The 23,018-nt window shown below is 39.0% G+C and overlaps 1 protein-coding gene across 4 annotated transcripts; it reads right to left on the bottom strand.

The window, feature by feature from the left end:
- Window positions 1-4,315: 4,315 nt before the first annotated feature.
- LOC101874960 (solute carrier family 66 member 1 like) lies at window positions 4,316-21,475 on the bottom strand. 4 transcript variants are annotated; one of them, XM_005141993.4, is made up of 9 exons: window positions 21,276-21,475; window positions 18,684-18,809; window positions 17,472-17,817; window positions 16,101-16,230; window positions 14,940-15,030; window positions 12,589-12,713; window positions 11,592-11,687; window positions 10,467-10,652; window positions 4,316-4,598 (listed from the first exon to the last, which is right to left on the bottom strand). In XM_005141993.4, exons 3-9 carry the CDS (start codon window positions 17,807-17,809, stop codon window positions 4,497-4,499), a joined length of 1,068 nt encoding a protein of 355 aa, XP_005142050.3. In that variant the 5' UTR covers window positions 17,810-17,817; window positions 18,684-18,809; window positions 21,276-21,475; the 3' UTR covers window positions 4,316-4,496. The 4 variants fall into 4 exon arrangements, with proteins under 4 accessions (XP_005142050.3, XP_030898570.2, XP_030898573.2 ...); XM_031042710.2 differs by having other exon boundaries at window positions 18,684-18,804; XM_031042713.2 differs by lacking the exon at window positions 21,276-21,475 and adding an exon at window positions 20,901-21,227 and having other exon boundaries at window positions 18,684-18,804.
- Between the last annotated feature and the right edge of the window lie 1,543 nt (window positions 21,476-23,018).

Here is a 23,018-nt window from a genome sequence, read left to right as displayed (position 1 = left end):
GGGTGTGTTAAGACCCTGAAGATGTCCTTTATTTGAACAGCTGGGGTCCAAACAGGAGTGGGTACAAGTCTGTAACCACTAGCAAGTCAGACAAAATGATGCAATGCTTTTTTCTTCCTGAAGTCTGCAACTTGTCCTCCAGAGACATTCCAAGAGAAAATGTGCTGTTAGAACAGTGGTAATTTTGAGGCACATGATGTATATGAAGAACTGGTATCTACTGAACCTCCATGAAGCAGCAAGGTTTCAGAGAGCAGAAGGGACACAGCTGTAACATCAAACCTGCACTTCTGACAGAGTCAACCAGTGTTTCTTATCTCTCAGTTGATATTTTAATCATCTATTTTAATGATTATCAATACTGATGCTGAATGTAATCATCTGTCTGATACAATTGCTAGAATCTAAAAGTCAACTTGATTTTAATGGTTTATTATTAGGAGAATTATTTAGTTTTATTAAACTTCTTAATTCCTCTATAGTCATGATTTAAAAGCTGTCTGGAGCATATTACAGTAACTCCCCTCATCATGGTACAAATCAATGCCCTGTCTCCAAACCATATATTTTCAGCAGTATCATGGATGGACACCAAAATACTAAAAGCAATTAATATTCATGAATCATCCCTATCACCGTTAAAATTTCCTCAAAGCACACAACAGCAGTGTCTGGATTTACCTACCCTGGAGTTTATGGGGCGCATTAACACCTGACTGTCAGAACAACGGCTGGGAAACACTCAGTATGGGGATTTGGAAGAGATCCTGGGGCAGCCATTCTTGCAGTACTGAGGAGCTTTCAGGGGATGGATCCAGACATGTCAAGGGAAGTGCTGTGCTGCAAAGCCAAAGGCAGTTCTGGATGCATCCTTGTTGAAGCTGTGGTGCCCACTGTAACCCTGCCTGGCAGCAGCTGCTCATCTATCTCTTCCTAATTCATAAAGTCTTCATTGTCTGTTAGTTGAGAACTAGTAAATGTCGTTTAAAGCAACCCAAGTCCTAGATGTTGGTAGCAGTTTCTTAAGGTTCTCTAAGAAAAAGCTTTGCTTAACTTAACCTGCAGCTTCTTACACATGGTGCCACACATTTAACTCTTAAACATCCATAAACTTAAAACATCATCGATGTGTTAAGTCACACAGAGGCAGCTACAAAGTGAGTGGCACAAGGTACAGCTGACATTTTTCTCCTGCACAACCTTTACTCTATTAGGAAAATGATATTTCATATCCATAATAACTGCTGCTGTAACAAAAAGCGGGTTTCTCTTGCCTCTCTGAGGTTACAGAGCAATAACTAAACAAATTGTGATGGAATAATTAGAACAAGCTGGCTGTTGCCCATTCTTGGATATTCTTTTCTAAGATTTTTATACCTACAGATAAAGCTGTGACCTTGCACAGGTTTAGTCTAAGCACTGATGGCAAATAAGGACATATTGTTGGCTTCTGGTCTTTGAACCTGAAAATCAGCTTGTTTTTCTTGTACTTTTGGCACAGCTGTAAACAACTCCCCTCTCAATGGTATTGTACTAAAAACCTTGCGGGAGCATCTTTTGTTACTTCCACAAGATGCTGCAGACCTTAAAAGCCAGTTCATAGGAAACAGAGGGAATGAGATCCTGGAGCAGCCAACAATGGCAGCTTTTTCTCTGAGTTTTTCACTAGATGAACCAATTTGCTTTCCTACAGACTAATAACATATGTTTTTTTGGTGGTGTTTGTTTTTTTTTTATTTTCAGTGAGAATACAATGTAGAATGTAGAAATAACATAAATTCCTAGAGACAGTCAGAAGGGGCAAATTAGGTATATATTTTTCTTATTGAAACAGGTGATCACAACTGATGTGTAACAGCCAGGAGTAACTCCATTCCTGGAAAATCTTCTGTGGAGAATGGAGAACTATGTTAGCTGAATTATTTGATTAATTTGTTTAAGAATAAGGCCCTGAAGACATTTTAGAGGTTTCCTTTAGTTAATGAGATTTCCATGATAGTAAAAAAAGCAAAATTAGAAAACAATGCCATTAATCTTGGATTACATGCAGCACGAAAGAAGAATTAGTAGCATAAAGCAAGAAGATTAAGACACTGCTTTCCAACCAAGTAGCTGTGATAGAAGGATAAACACTACATGCTGTGTTTTCCTGCCTGGGCTTAACAAAGAGGTGATGAGGATCTGCCCTTTAGTCTCTAACCTGGTGTACATGGGCATTGCTCTACCTTCTCATTCCAACATGGCAAGATCTGGTTCCGAGAAAATAATTATGAGCTGAGAAAGGGGTGACAAAGACGGTATCATCCTACTAGGCAACAGGAAACAGCAAGGACAACCGTATGCCTTTGATCAGCTCTTGCAGTCAAATAGCTAACTGGAAATAATAGTTTCCCAAGTATAAGTATTCACTGAACCCATATACTAAATATTATAAATATCTGAACTATCAAGAAATAGATATCACTGCTTCACATTTAAAAAGTTAAATTATTTTCCATTAAAGGTCTCAAATCACAGTAACTTTATATACCCCACATTTGGCTGTTTTAACAAACAGCAGTGTGAAACAGGGATAAAAAACCATCCTAAACCAGGATTACATATAGCAATGAAAGGTGAAATGATCTTTGAAGAAATTATGTAAGAACAATTTCTAACTGCATTAAGAAGTGAGAAGTCATGGTTTCAATCACCAGTCAGGCAAGAGATTGATAATTTCATGTGCACAGCACATAAATCTGCAAGTTAGACAAATTGCATATAATTTATGTACTGAAAAGGTGAATTCCTAATACCCTCTACTTGCATCAGAAATCAGGGAAAACATGTTCTTCGTAAGTACAAGCTGAGACTAATAAAGTAACTGACTTCACTGAGGTGGAGCTTGTGTAAACCCTCCACGTCTCGCAGAACTGTAAAACATTTCAGAAGCACTTGCCTTTTCACAACACAACTTAGTAATTCCCTTTTACTCAGTTGTTGTGGCACTGCCTATACCCACACCACCAGCACAGGGATTACTGAGCAGTATTGCTGGCAGGTGGCAGGACTGGAAGCCACTGGAATGGGTTTATCCTTTCATGGCATGTTGTGCCACTAACACCTAATCTACCATCTCACAGTCCACCATCCCCTGACAGGACCCAATTAATTTCTAACAAGAACACGGAATTCGGTTCCTCACATAACTTGCTGCTGCAGCAGAAGCTGAAATTAAATTTCCATCTATGGCAACACGGATGAAGCTGACACCCCCCCCCCACTCCCAAACACCCCAGTCCTGTTTAATAGGGTTATATGAGTGTGCATGAAGTCCTATAAGAGGTCATAGAGTGCATGCTTTTGGCAGCAATTTAAACACTATCGATTGCACTTATTTTCCTTCATTATTTAAAAATTAATCTATTATTCATTAGGTTTTATTATTTAAAAACAAAATTTAAATCATGGCCTTTTACCAGTCACATGAAATCAAAAGAAAGGAGCTTCACAATAAACCCACAAATGTATAAAATGTTCATACTGGCCTTTTTAAAGAAAGACCCCTTTTGTTTACAAACATATCTATTGAAGAGTGAATCATTATACATATATTCAATAAAAAATTAACAAGTATATTCTTTGAGATTATTTTATTAAAGCTTTCTTCAAACACAACACAGCATTACAAAAAAAAAGTGATTGCAAGCTACAGTCTCCTTAGCTTCTAGGGTTTTTTTTGTTTTTTTCCCTCCATGGTACTTACCTAAACCAGAAGAAAATGCATGGTGTATAAAACCATTATATGGGGTATATGATGCCATACAGTAATTATAATCCTTGGAACAGACAGGTATTGATGTATAAATGCTTTAACTCTTAAAAATAAAATGCACAATGATGCTCTGCAATGATCTGTACCTGAGACTCCCAGCAATGTACACCAGGATTCCGTTTTTGCATCAATAGCAGATCCTCTGCACTGAAGCCACTTAATGTTTTTTTTTCTGATGCATATAAAATTGAGTATGAATTTAAAAAGGCCAAATTTTATCATACAACACAACTGGACTGAGCAGCCTGTAAATCTAGGTTGGGTTCAAGGCAAGGGATAATCTCATTCACTGGCTTTAAACCAGCCACATGACTGCTAACCATGGTGTACATGTTCATCTAAGAATAAAGTCCTCCCACAATACACACTGTATCATGATGTCAAATAAATATTTCTACAGCACTACTGCTGTCACTCTGTAAACTTTAGGGAGAAATAGCTAAACTCAGGGGAACAAAAAATAATTGAGGAAAAAAAAGTATCTAGCCTAAAACAACATAGTAAATATTAAATATTTTATTATTGGCATATAATTTGCAAATAACTAATGAGAAATTAATGACAAAATAAATAACAATTAGTGATAAATTTGGTCCCTTAGCAACTGCACTCTTAACTGGTTGTCAAAATAATCCAAGAGCAAAATCCAATGAAAAACCCAGGAGCAGAACACAGCCCAGCACTAGGTTGTCTCCTCGTTCACCAACAATGGTTCCACTTCCAGTGTTACTAAACCAGATTGCCTTTCCTTCTGCTCATGATACAGGATGAATTGCAGAGTCACCTGTTATTTTGGGGTAAGGAAGTAATTAACTAGGATACAGAGGTACCATTTGCAATACTTGCTTTCAATTAAAACCAAAATAAGCCATACAGAATAAAAGCAGCCATACATTTAGTTCTGGCACAGACCCCAAATACCACAGTCCACAGAGGAAAGCTGCATCTAATTCATGTACTTTAGTGTATTATCTTTTATTTAATGCCAACTGTAGAATTTTTGACATTCACATATAACCTTTTAAAAACCCTACTTAATGCCCATTTTCCTACTTCTTTAGGGTGAAAGGTTTAATCAAATTTTACTCCAACACTAGAAAAGGGAAAAGAAAAATTCTAACTCAAAACTTCCCTTCTCCCTGGCTTATACAGCTCAAATACACATGGTAACATTTTTCACTACCTCATCCTCATGATGCAAGGATCCTAAGCGTGAAATTCATTAGCAGAATAGAAGCAAGGTTTGCCTAGGAACAACATGGAATCAAACATATTGCTCTGTACTACTCTAGCCTCAGTGGTCTGGGCTAAGCATGGGCACTGGTAAAGGGAGAAGTTATTAAGAAACTTTTCTTAGCAACAGATGAGCTGTGCCTGATCAGAAAACAAAACTTTCACTTCCTGAAAAATTCTAGGCAGTTTGATTATTTACAGGCACTGACATGCATACACCACTATGAGTCAATATTTAATGCTGTTTGCAATCCAGATTTGTTTGCAATTAGACATAATTATTTATTTCTACTGTAACACAGACCATTGGAAACACTGCTAATCTAAAAAGCATTAACAAGTATGTACTTGTCCTGTTTTCTTGATGGCTCCAGCTCTCAAACGAAATTACTGACTTTGAGCAATGGACAGGAGAGATTTCTTACTCTGCAGAGTTTTTGTTAGATAGTTGAGGATTGTTATACTTGAGCACTGAACCACTTTGTTTTCAGATAGAGATACCATTTTAAGATATAAGGATATGGTACAATTCCATCCAGCTATGCCCTTAAGTATTCTATTTCTATTTTATTCTATGAAATACGCATAGTATTTTACGGAATAAAGGAATAAATTGATATGGAAGTGACATGAAATGCAAAGCAGCAGTCACAAGGGCAAACCAATGCCAGCCAGCAAAGCGGCCACTCTGCAGGGAAGATTCATGGCTGCTACCTTTTTTACTCACTATGGGTACTTTTCTCTAAAAGACTGAGTGATTTCAGCAGTAGATTATTCTAATCCTAGCATTACTTGCTATCCAATTTTCTTCATTAAAGTTTTAAGAAGGATATTAGCTGAGTAGAAGCATTTATAGTATATGAGGTCAAGTACGGAGCCTCCAATATAAGGATCTGCACGAAAGCAGGTTTAAAGGTATGGAAAAACTGGCCACCTGTATGCCCAGGTACCTTTCACCAAGTCCAGTGTATAAGTTCAGGTTACACAGAGCCTGGATCACCACTACTGCTAGACATAAAATCCCATTTTAAAAATGAATTAGTTTCTCTGGGAGGAATGTGACATACAGAATTCTACCAGAAACACTTTAGATCAGCTAAAATAACTTGGCTGGTAGACAATGGTTGTGAGAAGTCTGAGGCTAATGTATGTAATTATCTATAAAAATAAGGAGGGAGAGGAAAAAAAAAGCTTTCTGGGAGGCCTGGGTGAATGGAAATTCTCTACATCCTAGGCAGAGCCCCAGGAATTATCCCACCTTTTCAAAGCTTTCCAGTGCCCCATATCTGAGGCTCCCCAGCTAAAGACTAGACAGGATTTCCTTCAGAGACAGAGAGACAGCAGCTCTGCATGCCTTTTTTAGTACTTCTATAGTAATATGTGGGGAATGCTTTCTTCTTACAGCTTTGCAAATTACTTTTATAGTATATATAGCTACCACTTAAATTTCCTGCTTTTTTCTTGTTTTCTCCTAGGCCTTACTGTACTTGCAGCTGAGCACCTCCTCAAGCCTTAATAGTTGCACTGGTGGAAAAAAAACCTGTGAACTGTGAATCAAACTTGCTGAAAACATACTGTGGGCTCAGGACAAGCCTGCTCTTTAACACTGCGTTATCACTCTTAGCCAGCAAGTTGGCAACAGGAACAGAACTTTAAGGTGGAATAAATTATAAACACAAAGTTATGTGGAACTTATCAAACTGTATTTCTAGAATATGTTTTTGTAGCAGATGTACTCAGCTGCTCATATCTTTTTAAACAAATGCTAAACTGCCAAGACCACTAAATACAGAAACTAACTTGCTGCTCAAGTCTGCCTTTCTAGGGGAAACTTTAAGACCTAAGCATGCAGACAGCCCAAAGCAGAGGAGACAACCAAACTGACTTCTCAGAGCACAGTTTATGACAGCCACTGAGCTAGTACATCAGATTTTTAAACAATTTAATGACAATTAAAAATCCAGAACAGTTTTGAGACAAAAGCAGGCATTTATAAGAATTAAGTTGTTTGTTTGGCTGGGAAACTCCTGGCTGCATTGTCAGGTCAGACTTACGTTCTTCACACAGTATAATTAAATTATAAAGCATGATGTTTTGTAGAAGTATATAATGGATTCCAATTGGTTGCTCTGCAAATCACAAAAGGTGCAAGGGAAGAGTCTGTGTACAACAGATTGGCTCTTGCTGAGTATATTCTGGCTATCCAGTAACAACCAGGCCACACTTAATGAAAGGAAGCACATGTGGAGGACTTGAACACAGTTCTGTGACAATAGGGTGATGTAAAATAGAAATAAATAAATAAATAAAAAGGGAAAAAAAAGAGCAAGCAAAAATCTTGGTAAAGGGCTTTGTCAGAACTAAGCACAAAGCAGAGCTGTTTGGTTTTGGTAAGAGCAGAGGAGGAAGGAAGCAGGGTGAAAGAGAGTAACAGACCTACAGAAAAGGATCAAGTTTTCTGGGAAAACCTGCACTAGATTCAGTCTTTTAAAAACTTAGTGATGGCTACTACTACGGGTCTAAGGGCAGAACTGCTCATCAACTGAGTTAGTATTTTAAAATACGTAGTATTGCATCCTTGTGTACAAGTGAAATATTAATTAATCACAAAAGAAAGCTCTAATAAGGCCCACAGTCGGCAAACCTGGACCAATTGTCTCTGGCTGGTGATGCACCCTCTTAGGTTCATTAAACCCTGAACTTTGTGGTTTCTTGAGAGGCTCCAAGCACCTTCAGCTGCAAAGAGGCAGTTGGAAGGAAACATTTAGTGGAAAAGAAGATCATGTCCCATTTATAATTCAAATGTGTGATGCTCCTAAATGCCTCTTAAAATAAAAAGGAGGACAATTCATACTTTACGAACAATTGGATACTTCCATTATTTATCAAAAATAACTTGCTTATTGTGCAACCAAATAACTTTAACTGTAGACACCAAAGAAACAGGATAACTGTGTTATCCTGTTAAACCAAGATGAAACAATTCCAGTGTAATCCTGCACTAAATAATGCTGGAGCTGCTGTTCCAGCTATGATCAGGAGTCCACTTGTTTCTAAAAATAGTCCACACCAGCAGTGTCAGATGGAAGCAAAAGAATACTGAAACAGACACAGAGTAAGTGAACTCTTAATCCTGGCTTAGACCTTGAGAAATGGGAGTTTATTTTCCATGTAATGAAACTCTGGATACTATCAGGAGTAAAGTCTACTAGAATTAGTCAATTTCTGCAAGTACCCCTCAAAACAGAGACTGTGTTACACAAATCATCAATTATGAAACACTTTCTTCTTAGAAATCATTACTTTTTGATTTAATTCCTCAATTTTTCAAAACCCAGGTGATGCCGGTCTTTGTTTTCTGGTTAACAGGATGTATCAGTTTGTTAGATTTTTTTTATTTTCTTGCTTGGCAAGAGACAGTAATGAAGCTCTCTTTTAAAAAGCATTGACTTCCTTACCTTCAGGGCTTCTCAAAGCAGGAGGTCTGCTTTTGTTTTCTCTTGATTACAAATACTTCATACATTTTCAACTAACACTATATACTTGACTAGATTCCTATAAGCTCCTCAACCTGATTTGAAAGCATCTGTTTTCAATATAATTTAAACTGGAGGACTATTAGCAAGATTGGATTCAGACTCCAATCAAGACAGAACTCAGAAATGAATGTCATGTGCATACATACACTGCAATCCCGGGGCAGGGCTCAGACAAGGGGGAGGTTTGTGGCAAATGTAAGTTCCTTTGCAGAGTACATCATCGAAAGGCATCTGCAAATATGCACATAATGTACTGTAAGGGTCATCAAGACCAAGTTCTAGGGTTTATTTGGTAAATAAATACTGGCTGGTTTACGTTTCCAGCTGGGGGCAGAAGAAAGACTTACTACTTTGCTCATGGAACAAAAGGCCTGAGCACTCAATCCAGCCACACAAGCCAGCAACCCTGAAACTTTACAGTCTGCTCATGCAGAAGAATCTGCACTAGTTCCTAAAAGATAAAACTACAATTTATTTCAGAATGGACCATGGGCCACAGTTCAGTCTTACCACTGCAGTGGAATATTGTGTTCCCACAATGCAGAATGTTTTACTAAAGTGCCTACTTAAATCGCCATGGCTGGAGATACAAAAAACACAGATGGCTATTCTGAATGACAGTGTAATTTAACAGTCCATCCGAACTCCAGGGTAGGCTGTTGCATTGCTAGTCTAATTGGAGTGGCTTATGAAATTACTTTAATCAGAAGGAAAAAACTGATGCCTGGGAATCATAACTTCTGGAACTGTTCCAGGTAAATCTGGTAAAGAAACTCCTTTTAATATGGAACATATTAAGATAATATGCTTCAGTATGGTCCTGAAACCACTCTTCATTTTATCCTGTTTTACAGTTTGAGTTCATGGACATAGGTTTTTAGATGGTTTCAGAAAACGAAGATGTTTTCAGAGACAAACCTAAATCTCTTACTTTAGGAAAAATCAGAAAATCTCTTCTTTATCTTCTTTTAAAGTAAATACAAGCTATAGTAACAAAACAGGTGGCTCTAAACCTATAGCAAATAGTAAGACCAAGTACCACCATATTACTATTCACTAGGCTTTTAAAGCAAAAGTACACTAATGACTCTAAACATTTTTGCTTTTAATTTCTTGATCACAAAATGTTAACAATCTACAAAAAGCATGACTAACAAGAATATACTGTGGGCATCTCATGTATGTCTCCTGAATAGAAGAATAAAAAAGTGTTTTGTAGTGTTTTAAGTTTGCTCAGGACTTTCAAGAAAGTCGCATGCTAGTCTAGATAACCACATAGTTGATTAGCTGTCAGCATGACTCCATGAGCATAGCTGCTGGTTTTCAAAGGCACTCAGTGTTTCAACACAGCTGATTTTGCCCCTAATCATGCAGTTAAGGGGCAGTTGCAGCATTTCTCTGTTAAGTGCTATTTTCTGAAACTGAGCTTGCCAAAACCTCACTGTTTATCCCTGACATTAATGCAATCTTACAATAACACAGTTTTACCAAATTCTCAAAGTTCTAATGCTGCATTTGCATTTAACAAGAAGCAGGTAGGTTTTGGTTTGCTTGGTTGTCTGTTTTGTTGTTGTTGTTTTGCATTTTATTTGTTTGAGTTTTTTTTATCGGAGAGCAAACATAAGAAAAACAGTAGCACAATGTGCAACCTCCCCCCACAACTTTTAGTACACTACACATTAGCTACAAGGTATCAATTAACCTATGCAATGTACCCACAAGGGAGAAATATCACTATAAAAAGCATACAAATTATTGTTTAAAAGAAGATCAGGTTAGAATTATAGAAAAAAGATTTTGATACAAACCCCACTTAATTTCTGACCTACTTATTAACAAGCCTATATTGAGAAGCTCTAGGTATAATATGAAAAGGATACAAAAATGTCAAGAAACAAAACTCCAAAGCTCCCAATAAGCCATGGAAGATGGTGTAAGAAGTAGAGGGCCTGGAAGGATTTGGTAGCTGGCATCCTTAAAACAAGGCTCAGTCCATATGTACAGTTTCCCATCATGGCTAACGCAAACAGCAGGTAAGAGGTGCCTTCTGTTGATCTTCTTCGGAACTAGATACAGGGAAATTTTTACAAATACAAAAAAAATTTAAAACCTGTTATCACAGTAGCCAATTAGAGATACTTTTGTCCCCTAATACATCCAAAGCCTTTCAGTCATTCTTGTCCATCTCTTCTGGGGCTCTGAATCATCCAAGCTTAGTAGTTTCAGCACATATCTCTGAAAACTACAGTTGTTACAGTTCTTAGAAGCAGTTCTGACTAATGTGATTTTTATGTAACTGTAAAGTAGAAAGGATAATCTGATTCCAAATTATATTTAGCTCTTAAAAACTCTGTTGGTCTATCAGTCTGCTTAAAAGAGACCTTTTTGAAAATATTGTGGCATTCCAGCTGTGAAGGAAAAGGTAGAAGGGGAAGATGAATAGGCTAGGAAAAGAACTAATCATTTCCATAATCAATTAAAATGCCTGTATAGAACTGACAGTGTAAAATCTTCTGGTGTTTTTTTTTTGTGTTTGTTTCTGGTTTTTAATACACTGATAACAAAGAGGTTATGAAAAAAAAATCAGTCAGTAATGGTATCTTTGTGAAAAGGGGCTAAAATTCTAAACTAATTTTGTGCTAATTCTAACTTTTGATCCCATGGTTCATTACTTAAGGTAGACTAGTTTGAAGAAAGAAAAGGGGAAGTATCACTTGCTCACAACAACAATCACACAATTTCTGCTCATATCTGATAAACTCAGCTGTAAATACTTCATTTCCCCTTCCCATCCTCTTGCACAAATGAATCTTCTTCCATCAAAGACCAGTGTTTTCCTAAAATTCTCACTATCTTCCGAATGGGAGAAACCTGCACCCCCCATTTTTTTTTTTTTAATCATTTCATAGTTCAAGAGGGCTCACTGTTATGGAGAATCCAACATCTAAAGCAACCAAGAGTATTCTGTAAAATATACAAGTATACTTAGCCAAAAACCTACTTACATTTTTATACAGCTGAGGAAATCTACTTCCCAAGTAAAACACGCAGGATATATAGCCACAAATGAAGCCTGACATTTCAATCATACCAAGAGAGTTCTGAAAAAGAAAGGTACATATATTTTGGCAAGCATGTTTTCAGGTATTTCAGAGGATTAAACTGAGAGTCCACTGGCTGATTTTCTGGATAGAACTCCTTTCAAAGCAGTTCAGTGCTGCTCTTCAAATGGCCATAGAGGGCTAGAAAGGGTTTAATCTTTATCTTGCAACAATGCAAACTGCTGTGTTGTAGCCATGACTGAGATCAAAACCAGTGCCAGGCCTTAGGATACGACACTAATATCAATCCAGTCCTCCTGCTAAAAAAGCTTGGGCACAATAATTCAAACCAAAACTAAGAGCTGCATCTAGGGCCACTAAAAAAATGAATCATCCTGTCTGGAGAAAGCAGAATACTCATTTTCACAGTTTAACAGTTCTTAGTTTTCTAACTCTAGCTGTGTTTTGAAAATAAACTGCTTCCCTGCTGGGCAATGTTGCTGGATTACAATTATTTTACTGGCATTTGTATAAAGGCCATCAAATTGCTACAACAGCCTGTGAACTTTCCTACCGAACTGACAGCAGCAGCAGGTACAATTGTAATTTTCCAATTCTATTGATTTAACTCATGGCTGTGTAGTCTCTGCATGGATGTCTACAGTATTTAACACAAGCAGAAACACAACACATGTAACAAGTTATTTTGTGTGGCATGCTTTAGTGTGAGGTGTCCCTGCCCATGGCAGGGGGGTTGGAACTAGATGATCTTAAGGTTCTTTACAACCCTAACTATTCTATGATTTTATGGTCCATAGTTAAAACATCCACATAATGGCAGTTATGATTTCTAAAGCATTGTTAAAAATGTCATCCAAATTTCTTTCAAGCTTACAGTACACAATCTTTTCAAGACACCTGGATGGGAATTTTTTTGGAATGGAAGCAGGTAAGAACTTACATTACTTCTTTCGATTACTCCACTCTGGTCTTGGTTTCTTAGTAGCAGCTGACAGAGTAAAATAACACACAGTGCTATACACACCATGATCCAGGTTATACAGAAATTCTTCAGGCTTTTGCTGCCTAGAATGACGTACAAAAAAATTAGCTGGAAAATAACATCTGCTGTTAATCTGAGGTTACTTTTTGTTTGCAATAAGTATGAAAAGGTACAGTTTCATGTATCTTTTTTCTTGGCAGCAATTATGTTCACCTCTTTCTTTCGGGCTCTGTGTCCACTCCTGTTCACTATCACAGTTGTGCTGTGTCTTTGTGCAACAACTGAGGGTAGAAGTGCAGGAACAGGAGGGGGACTCCTTTAGTGTGCATTGCTACTGAGAGAAAATTTTCATACAGTGCTGTGCTGGACCAGTCTCCACATCTATAGTTAGCTAGATAACAAGTCTTACTGAGACCCACATATTCAAATACAGGCTTCATACAATAAGTCTCCACAGACAAGACAGCCTGAAACTGGCAGACAACCATAAAGAACTCTGGAGCTACAGTACCTTCCACATCTGTAAGATGCTAGTAAACTCCTGTGATCACTGTTACAAGTGGAACAAATTGCTTATGGCATTAGTAAGCCTGTCCTAAAGACCTGTAGCCTAAATAGGATTCTGTAAAGTAACACAGACTTAGTCCTGCTGCTCCACAGGCTGCACTTTGAGATCCAAAACTGACCAAACTGCTAGGGCAGGCACTCCAGAACTGGGTACTGAAAAGTTATTTTTCAGCTTTAAGCAAAGCCTCTACAGCTATGCAAACCATTGAGCTGAAACAGGCACTGGCAGTTAAAATGTACAAAACCCTGTGTTTGTTTTCAAGAGCAGGCAGCAGGAAGGAAGGATCTTCAACATTGACCTATCTCCAGGTTTATTATCAGTTCCACATTGAATGAATCTGCTTTATCCCTACTTAGTCTGCTAGGCAGGCATCTGTTTTACTTCAGCTTTTTGTTACCTCTGATGCGCCATGGATTTTCTTTGATACTTTTTTTTAGGTTGATGAGTTAGTATTTTTGATTTGATACAATGTGAACAGAGCTTTCTGTCTTCTATTTCAGTCAAAACAGTAGTCCATTGGTAGGCTGAATGCTACAACTACTGCCAGGATTTTAGGAAGCACAACTCAAGTAATTTCATTCCCCTTGGAAGTTTTTTAACCATATGTATGGAAACAGAACACATGAAGATGTGAATATATTTTATGCTATAAGCAAATAAAGTCGGGTTTCAATTAACACGGAGGAAACTAACCGAATCACACAAAAAAATAATGCTTGCTTTCAACTTACATATACATTTAAATAGTTGTAAGTAGATAGTAAAACCATGGAGTAAGTTAAAACATGGTGCCAGGTTCCGCAAAACTATTGTATTTTTTTATGTCTATGTAAACTGAAAGTACTACATTAAAAATATTTACAGATTGATTCGGAGAAAAATCCAGGAACAAACTTGCCAACAAAGTTTTCAAGCTGACAAGCAGGTATTCTTTATTGCGGCACTGGGAGACACGGGGGATAACTCCTCCTAACGTGTGTCTTTCTATTGCTACACAAGCCATCCTTATATAGTCCCTGGGCACACATACATATTCATGAAGCTATGTATGGATTACGTTATTTTCCAGAAAGTTCCCCGCATGCGCACAGAATTGTGGTGCTGGTCTCTGAGGGTCGTTTACTTCTTCCAACAACCTTCATCACTTCTGGCAGCCTTTGAAGCACGCGCAGTAGATGCTTATAACAGTTTAATTGGTTCATTAGCACCAGAGACATAATAACCCTCCTATCCTTCTACTTATCAGTTAGTTTAACTGTAGCCCATCCTGGACACCTGCAAGTCCCAGATATTCCTTATCCCTATGTCCTGTTCTTCTAGACTGTTTTTCTTAAAACTATGTCAACTATAACGATTCATCTTGAACAAGAATTCTCAGTACGTTCTCTAGCTGTACTCTACCTTTTTTTTCCTATGTATCATGCACCTCAGTAATTCTCCATTGCTACTGTTACAAAGCCATCAAATTTAACATTGCTTAAAACTAATTCTAAAGGTTTATATATTCCATTTTGTGTCCCCCTTGTTTCAAGATACTATGTGGTAAGAAAAGAGAAAATCAGAAAGGGCAGGATTTTCAAAAAGACCTGAGAAAACTGGAAGCAATGGGCCTAACAACTTCAGCCAGAACTTGTGCACTCTATTTTTTGGATCCCTCTGAAAAATAATATTCAAACACTGTAAAAATATCAAAGGAGCGTGCTACATTATGGAAAACATTTTAATTGTTGAAAAAACTTACATTTCTTCATTTCCTGATTCTTGAGCTTATAGTAGACAAATTGTGAAATCATAATTATATCCATGTTAACATAACAAATAGCAGTGACAATCTGAAAGAGAAGATCCATTTGCTTATTCAGTATACAAATAGTAGTTCAAAACACATTAATGTAATGTATGGAAATTTTGCTTCGTAATCATAATGTGAATGACAAATAACAAAGTACTGCCAAAAAAGAAAGTAAGTTTCCTGTACAAAACAAGTTGGAGCACTGCAGATGAATGCAGTGTAAATCTTATGCAATGCAGTTGGAAAAGTCGGTAATTTTCCAGGATGCTCAGCACAAATTCATACCTGGGCAGACTTAAAAATCCTTCCTCTCCAGAAGTTTAAGTCTGCTCCACCTAGTTGCCCCAGCACTTCGGAAGCTACTAATTCTACTCAGTGCCTCTATTGCAATAAGACAAAATTACACTTTCTCTTCACCTTTTCATAATGGGAAGATGGAACACTTAGCATCACGCATTAGCTTGTAAAAAAGAAGACAACTCTATCAATGCTTGGGGTCCATTTCCAGCTTGTGAAAACTTCTGCAGGTGGCTGAAACAAAGCCCTTTCTCTTTTAATTAACAGTCAAAAATAAGAACTGCAGATATAGTCTCAGGCACAATGTATTGCTGAAAATGACTGTTTCTTTCGGAGAAATCCTCCTCTTAGTGAAGAAAATGTATTTTCAAAATAGTCAGATCTTAACAGCTTTGAACTAGTATTTCCCTGTTAATAAACAGCTTTCTTAAAATAAATAAAAAGATACGAGGAAATGTAAAGAGTAGCTGCTCCAAACCAGTTAAACAACACAACTGCCTTCCAGCCCTATGTACTCTACAAGCTTATTTTGACACTGAAGCTCAAATGAAAATTCCAGACTTCATTCATCACTGAGTAACTCCCAGCAAGTCTCTTTGAATGTTAATTACATGTGAAATGGTTCCTATAAAGCATAACAGTTTCAATGTAAATATTTAGAAAAATATAACCTATTTTGCAAATCACGGTGAACAGAATGCATAACTATTTCTTTCCCAGTATCTACTTCACTGTGCAAGATTAAGTTATCTCAGAGTTTAAGCAGACAGTTTGAAAAGGGTAAGTCAAAAAGTATGAATACTGACAGATTACCTGAATTGGCAGTTGATTTGTTAAATAGCAGCCTATGAAATTCGTAAGATCTCCAGCTATCCAACCCAGCAGAAAGCCCAAAGACAGCGCTTGATCCACTCTTCCATTCTGACAGGCAACGTAAATCTGACTGGCACAAATTCCAGAAGTAATTGCAATAAGCAAAAGAAGTTTAATAAGTTCAGAAGCATATTTTTCAAAATCTGAATAAAGAAAAATTAAAACTCTAGCCACAAGAGACCTATCACAGCAATACTCCACTTACCTTTTGAAGAACTCAGTATCACTACAGTTCACCATCTCTAACATAAGACTCCAATCACAACCTCATTATTGCTTGCATGAGCTCCTTTTTTGTGGCTTGTATTAAAATACCATTTTCTGGTCCCCAGAACCGTGCCCTAGAATGCCCCAGAACCATTTTATATTTGCCTGCTGTAGACACCAGTCTTTAAGATACTGAAATAAGAAAATCCACTGCTATTTAAAAGACCAGGGCTAAGAATTAACAAAGCTGCTAAAAGAGCAGCTAAATAAGCTAGATTTAGCTTATGTCTCTAAATTGGAAAATTGTTATTCAGAATCACAATGGGGACTATGAAGCAATCCCAAACGTGAGTCCATTAGACATACCTTGATGAATTTCATGCTGACTAATATGACAGTTTTAATGTAAAGTTGCTTTTCAAATCGTATTTCGGTTAATATCTCTGAAGCTAAACAGTTTACTAAGAGTGGTTTCATTTTGCTTCATTTCCATAGTCCTTTTACTAGTTCAGTAAATTATATCCCCCTTATGGGGACAGAATTTGGAGTCAATCCCATTTTGTTTCAGGCATTTTCACCTGCTGGGAACATTTCTACTTTGTCATCTCCTCCCTATATGTTTGAAACCTGAACCCAGTGCCAGAAACCAAACAGCAGCTGATTTAGCATTACCGAAGTGTTCACTCATGTATCACTTCTGACCTTTTCCCAGGCCAAATTTAATTGGCAGGAGCCAGCACAATAGTTTTGGTGACATAGTATGTGGTCTGAATGAACACTAAGCCAGCTCCCACTACAAGTATGCCTGCATATGCACACATATCTCGGGATGGCAAAGATAAAAGAGGTGATTTATTCTCATTTGCTCTAAGTGGCAGAGATTAGTGTCAAGTCAGTACACCAGAACAGCACATCAAGCTCATTTGTCAGCCACCAAATATTTTTGCAAACATGAACAACATGCTTCTCTGGCATATTATATCTGTATTATGCAGATAGAGAAACATATCCAAGATAAAATGAAAAAAATGCAGCTTTTGAAAAAGGCTTCAGGCAAGATTACTCATGTTTGAATTTGAGGACTGCTTAAGACTTTAAACTTACGGTAGTGCAGCAAACAGAAAACAGACAATGGAAATCAGCCCTATGACAACACTCCAATACTCCCACGCATTCTCGACACATTCTTCCAGGAGATGCCAAATCCATGGTGTTCCATTTATGCACAATCTCCTATCCTCTATTGCGGAGATATTGAAAGCATGGGTATTCAGCTGAGAAGCCATCATTCCTGGACCACGATTCGATGTCACAAGTTTATTTCTGCCTCCTTTTCTACTCCATGCAAATCCACAAATCTGTTTACCAATGCTGATTATCCTCTGTGAAAAGACGTCTGCATCCAGACGGATGCTTGATATCGCCGTTATTTCCAATCTCATAAACGGACCTGCCAAATTTGAAGAAATAAATATAGCTAGTGTGAATAAGACAGTAACTGTACAAAGCTTGCTTACATTTATTGCTTACAGAAGAGAAGTTAGTCTTCCAAGAAAGAAAAATACTTCCTAGCCCGTAACACTCATTAGCTCTTGACAAATCTGCAACACTCCAACAGAGGGGTGGGTTTGACCTTCAAAAATATTTTCTTGTAGTCAATTATGTAATTCTGGGTATTTTTTTGTTCTGCTGAAATATCCATCCTATTTGAAATGTTAATGTTTACTTAGAAGGCTAACCACTACAAAATTGAAGAAAAACTTAACAAAAATGTGTAATTATCAACTACCATTCATTGAAACTGCCTGCTGACAAAAAATAGCTGGTATCCGACTCATTTTGATGATAACTTAAGTCCTCTGAAGGTCAATAATTCCTTATACAGAGGAATCTAACAATAAAAACCCCAACATAATAACTACTATGCTAGTACGTTCATCTGTTTAGTAATTAAAAGCAGATGTAGAACCACTAACAAGAAAGAAAATAGTTAAGACCATTTGGAACACCTCAGATGCATGGAGAAATCAGAAACCAGGAAGAGGTAATACTGAGGTATAAGAGTAACCCTCCATATCAGAATAAAGTTATTCAGTATCTCACAGACAGCAGTCCCTAAAGGCCTGATGTTTGTGTCTGGGATTTTTGATGTTCTTCACACACATGAGGACAGGTCTTGGAAGGGCTGACAATGTACCCTTTCACAATGTAACAGGTTGGAGCCACTGCATTATGCATCACACTGTATCAAATCCAAATAAAGTTTCACAGAGTTTGTTTTCACAGAACATCATTCAGTGCAAAGTTAGGACTCACTTTTCTAGCCATTGAGAAACCTGCTTTTTCTTTTCATGAGGCTTCAGGTATCTGCAGTGTTAACTGGAGCAAGTTTTCTGCAGAAACGGGCTGGCTCTCAGGAGAACTGTCATCACTGAACCTAAACTAGCCAAACAACAAAAAAGAACATGTATTTATACAATGAGAATTCACCTTAGCCTATTAGATATAGTCAGTTTATACTTGTGAAGTTATGAGACTTTATAGCCACCTTGGAAAATAATTGTTAAAGCTAAAAAGTTTTAAGCAATGTTTCAAGTAAGCTTTCCCATTCTGGTAATCTGCAGCTGAGCAGGGTTTTATTACCCACTAAACAGGGAGAAACACCAAAGCATACATACTACTTAGGAGGCAGGTTTTAGGCATGAATTTTCAACCATTCATAAACATTGTAAAAAAAAACTTATACATTTTATAAAGCTTCATCCCAAAATGCACATTTCAAGATAAGCAAAACATGTCAGAAAAAAAAAGATTGAACATGGGTATCTGAAAATCATATCTGATAAACTGGGTTTAACCCGGTATGCAAAATCATGTCTGAATATCAGAACTGCTGCTGGACTCACGCAAAAGTTCTCTTACAAGGTCAAGGACTATGTGGCAGCAAGTCCAACCACAGCAGTTCAGGCTCAACCACCTGATCTTCTGCTATTCCCCACTGCAAAACCTTGCAGCTATTATGGAAAACCAAACACTTTAAAAAGCGGTAGGAATTAGACAGGCCACTTACACTTCCCAGATGACTGAAGACTTGAGCTTTGGCCTCCTGCCACACAACACACTTAACACATTTAGAGCATGTGGGTATTCTTGGGTTGTTATTACTTAACATTTACACAGCAGAATAATGCTCACGTTGCCAGTCCTTGTGAACGTATTCTTAATCTTACAATAACTACTACTTTTCTTAAATCCCCAGCAAAATACTCTGTCCCAGTAAGGGTCCAATATCAGCATTCCACCGGTGGCCAGAACTGGATGCCATCAACTGAATGTATAAACCTGAACTCCTCCTGCCATTGCTGGGAAGGCAATAGGCAATGGTGTTAGTGATTGATATTCAGCTATTCTCACACCTGGACTGGCTGTACCATATTAGGATGTACTTTTCACCAAATAAATTGCCTTCTGACCTTGAAGTATTTAATAAATACATTTGCACCTTAAAAGAATAAAGGTGTTTGAACGAGACCAATACAGATGGTTCCCTCTTCCAATATCTACATTCTTGCACAGAGATTTGAATTTTTCCTCAACATTTAAAAATAAAGCCATTAATTTTTATTTTCTTGCAATAATTGCTTTCCAACTGAAAAGAGGATAACAATACTAAACAATGATTTATGTTCCTATAACTTGCCTGTAACCTCATATTCTGTCTTAGATTATTGCCCAAATACTAGTTACTACCATTTGAAAAAGTTACAGTAAAGGTATTATTTTCACAGAGCAGTTAACTTGGAACCTTGACATCATATGTTTCTGAAAAGGTTTAGTGTTTGCCTAGCTAGAAATAAACCATCATGGTCTAAGATTTTTAGTAATAAAGAATTAGGAGCTTGAGACTCCTGTTTAGACACTTTTTTCTTATTTTAATACCTTATTCTGGAGTAAAAACATGCAAACACAGTCAACGGTTTAAAAATTAAATCCACTCCATTAAGAATAGCTTCACAGTGCAAGTGAGGAAAAAGAAGCTTTCCCTGGAACCTGGGAGACTTGCCACAGAATCTCTGCTTCTCCAGTAGCCAAGCTGCCGTGCACATCCGTGAGTCCTGGCTGCTGCCTTCTGGATGTCAAGTATGAGACATTGCTAGTAATGCGTAAAGATGTCAGATATGTGCGTTTGGCAGATTTGCAAGTTCTCTAAATACCAGCTAATAACAGCTTGAAATCCAAAAGGATGTTCAGTTGTACAGTATTTATAATTTAATTATTCCTAGTGAAAATAAAAAGTGGAGATAAGCTAAGGAATAATTCAGGGCTTCCTCAAACACTAATATTAACTAAATCATCATATTTTGTCTCCAGCTATTTTCTAAACCCATTTTTACACACTCCTGATTGTGAATGATGATGAGAAAGAGCTGATGAGAAAGCAAGACCAAATTTTACCCAAAAGCCTAGACCTGTTATCACAGAAGCTTTTCAACTTGGATTAAAAAAATAACTCAAAACGCTAAACAAACAAACCACAAAACAGCAAAATATAAGGAAGCGCCTTTGTTCAGGAGAGTCCGGACGGCATCACATTCCTGAAGCCCCTGGGCACCATCCCTCGTGGGAAGGATGGTCCATCGGCATCAGCTGCTTGTGGCCTTGCAGACCTCGGGTGCGACGAGGCCTGGTCCCTGCACCTTGACAGCACTCGGTCCTCAGGGGAGAAACGGGAATGGGGGAGGCAACGTTAAAGGAAGAGTAATGAAGAACAGCTTTAAACAGGGCGGCGGCTCTATGGCCCCACGCACATGGCAAAGGAGCTTGAGCGGAGGGGGCTCGGCCCCAGCGGACCGGGCCGGGTCTGTGTGGGGAGACGAGGACGCGCACCCGAGCGGGGCAGGCACCGACCTGGCGAGAGCTCCGGGGGCTGCTGCTCCGGGGATCCGGCTGCGCTGGGCGCCGCACACCTCTACCCCGCGCCGCCGCCACCGGAGGGCGGTTTCTCCCCACTGAAGACCCCGCGGACAGGGATGGGGTTACGCTCCCGCGGCCAGCGGCCGCCGCCTGCCCCGCAGCGCCCCACAAGCCCTGGTGTCTGCCCGGCCCGAGGCGGGGAGGCGGGAGAGAGGGCCGGGCCGCCCGCCCCTTCCCTTCCCTTTGCTTTCCCCTTCCCCCGCAGGTCCCCGCCGCGCCCGCAGCCACCATGAACAGCCGCAGCAGCGGGGCCCCGGCGCCCTCTGCGGGCCGACCGCGGAGCTGGTCCTCAGTGCCACGGGGCCACCGTGCGCTTGAGAGCCGCGGTCCTGGTCGCCCCGGGCAAGGGGGACGGTGTTTGTCCGGTGTGAGGAAACGGGGGGTGAAGTGGGCTGCAGAGCAAACACACACGCGTGCTGCTGCCGCAGAACGCGGCCGACGTTCTTCTGCCTTGGCAGTGAGAGGCTGGGGGCAGCTACCATAGCCCTGCACAGACAAAGGTGCCTGGAGCGGCGTTGGCAAGGTGCAAATAACTACAGTATTTTTAACACCTAGGCAGTTACGTTAGTGGTGCTACCCTTCTTCACACAAAAACATCGCTTTCAGTCCTGTATAATGCACACATGCCAAATAGCCGCTGCGAGAAACAGATAAGCGATGGCTTGTGTGAAGAGGCCCCTGGCCATTTGTTTACCTCAAGTGAAGCCAACATGCCCTTCCCAAAGCCTGTGCTCCGCTCTGGTTGCCTCATAAACCCCATAGTGATCTTGCCACTACAGCAGTAGTGTCTAGTTGTGGGGCCTCAGCAGCTCTTAAATGCTTCGTTTTGACTTCATTGGTAATGGCAGTTAGTAATCCGCTATATAAAGAAGTCTAACAAACAGTCCTAGGGTCTTTGTAGGGTATGTACTTTAGGAACAGGAATATTTTGATGGGATGCAATATTGTATAATTTACTGAATTTTTAATATAATTTTACTTTTTATTTTCATACAGGCTCATTATTACTGTAGTTACTCTAGCATAGGTAATTAACACAGGACTGGGAGAATGATTAGAAGAGGGCTCCAGGTAACTGCATTGTTCTAGTTTAATTGCTGCTCAAACAATGATTCAGTGTTGGTTTTGGCAGTTGAGCAGCATTTGTCTGGCACTGTGAAATTCCCTGTTGATGTCCATGAGACTCATCTGTTACTGATGGGCAAAAGCAAAAGATTTGCAAACTGTTCAGAAGACTTGAGGAAGGAATAGTTTTTGTTACATGCCTTACAATGCTGTTACAGAGCCTGCTAGCTAGAGTCTCCTCACTTGTGTAGATAGAATGGAGTTTCACAGCTGGTGCAGAGTGGGAGGGAGAGCAAGCTGGAAGAAGCCACCTGCACAGCAGAAGGTGCTGCACTGGCACCAGGACTGCAGAGAACTGTTTCCTACACCTCCCTGCTGCTTAAAGAAAAAACCTCTTGGTGTAAGTAACCCATAGGGTACCTAACCCAGAACTGGATGTGAACCTGTGAGGGCAGCAACTGAGGAGACCATGCAAGTGACCAGAGAGGATAAAATAATTTACAGATGAACCTCATAACAATTTATGAAGGCAAACAAAACTTGAGTGAATGTGTGATGGAAGATGGAAGGGCCTTGTGCTCTGAGGGTACTGATTACCCTGACCATCTTCAC

The sequence above is a fragment of the Melopsittacus undulatus genome, chromosome 6, assembly GCF_012275295.1.
Source record: "Melopsittacus undulatus isolate bMelUnd1 chromosome 6, bMelUnd1.mat.Z, whole genome shotgun sequence".
Taxonomy (NCBI): domain Eukaryota; kingdom Metazoa; phylum Chordata; class Aves; order Psittaciformes; family Psittaculidae; genus Melopsittacus; species Melopsittacus undulatus.
This window is presented reverse-complemented; position numbering and strand designations above follow the sequence as displayed.

What these genes read in the sequence shown, in the direction of transcription:
- LOC101874960 (XM_005141993.4), bottom strand. Translation starts at nt 17,809, where the DNA reads ATGAGATTGGAAATAACGGCGATATCAAGCATCCGTCTGGATGCAGAC. An exon ending in TTTCTGTTTGCTGCACTACC is followed by an intron (nt 16,231 to 17,471) that starts GTAAGTTTAAAG and finishes AATTTGTGCCAG; the next exon opens with TCAGATTTACGTTGCCTGTC. An exon ending in GAGTAATCGAAAGAAGTAAT is followed by an intron (nt 11,688 to 12,588) that starts GTAAGTTCTTAC and finishes TTTCTTTTTCAG; the next exon opens with AACTCTCTTGGTATGATTGA.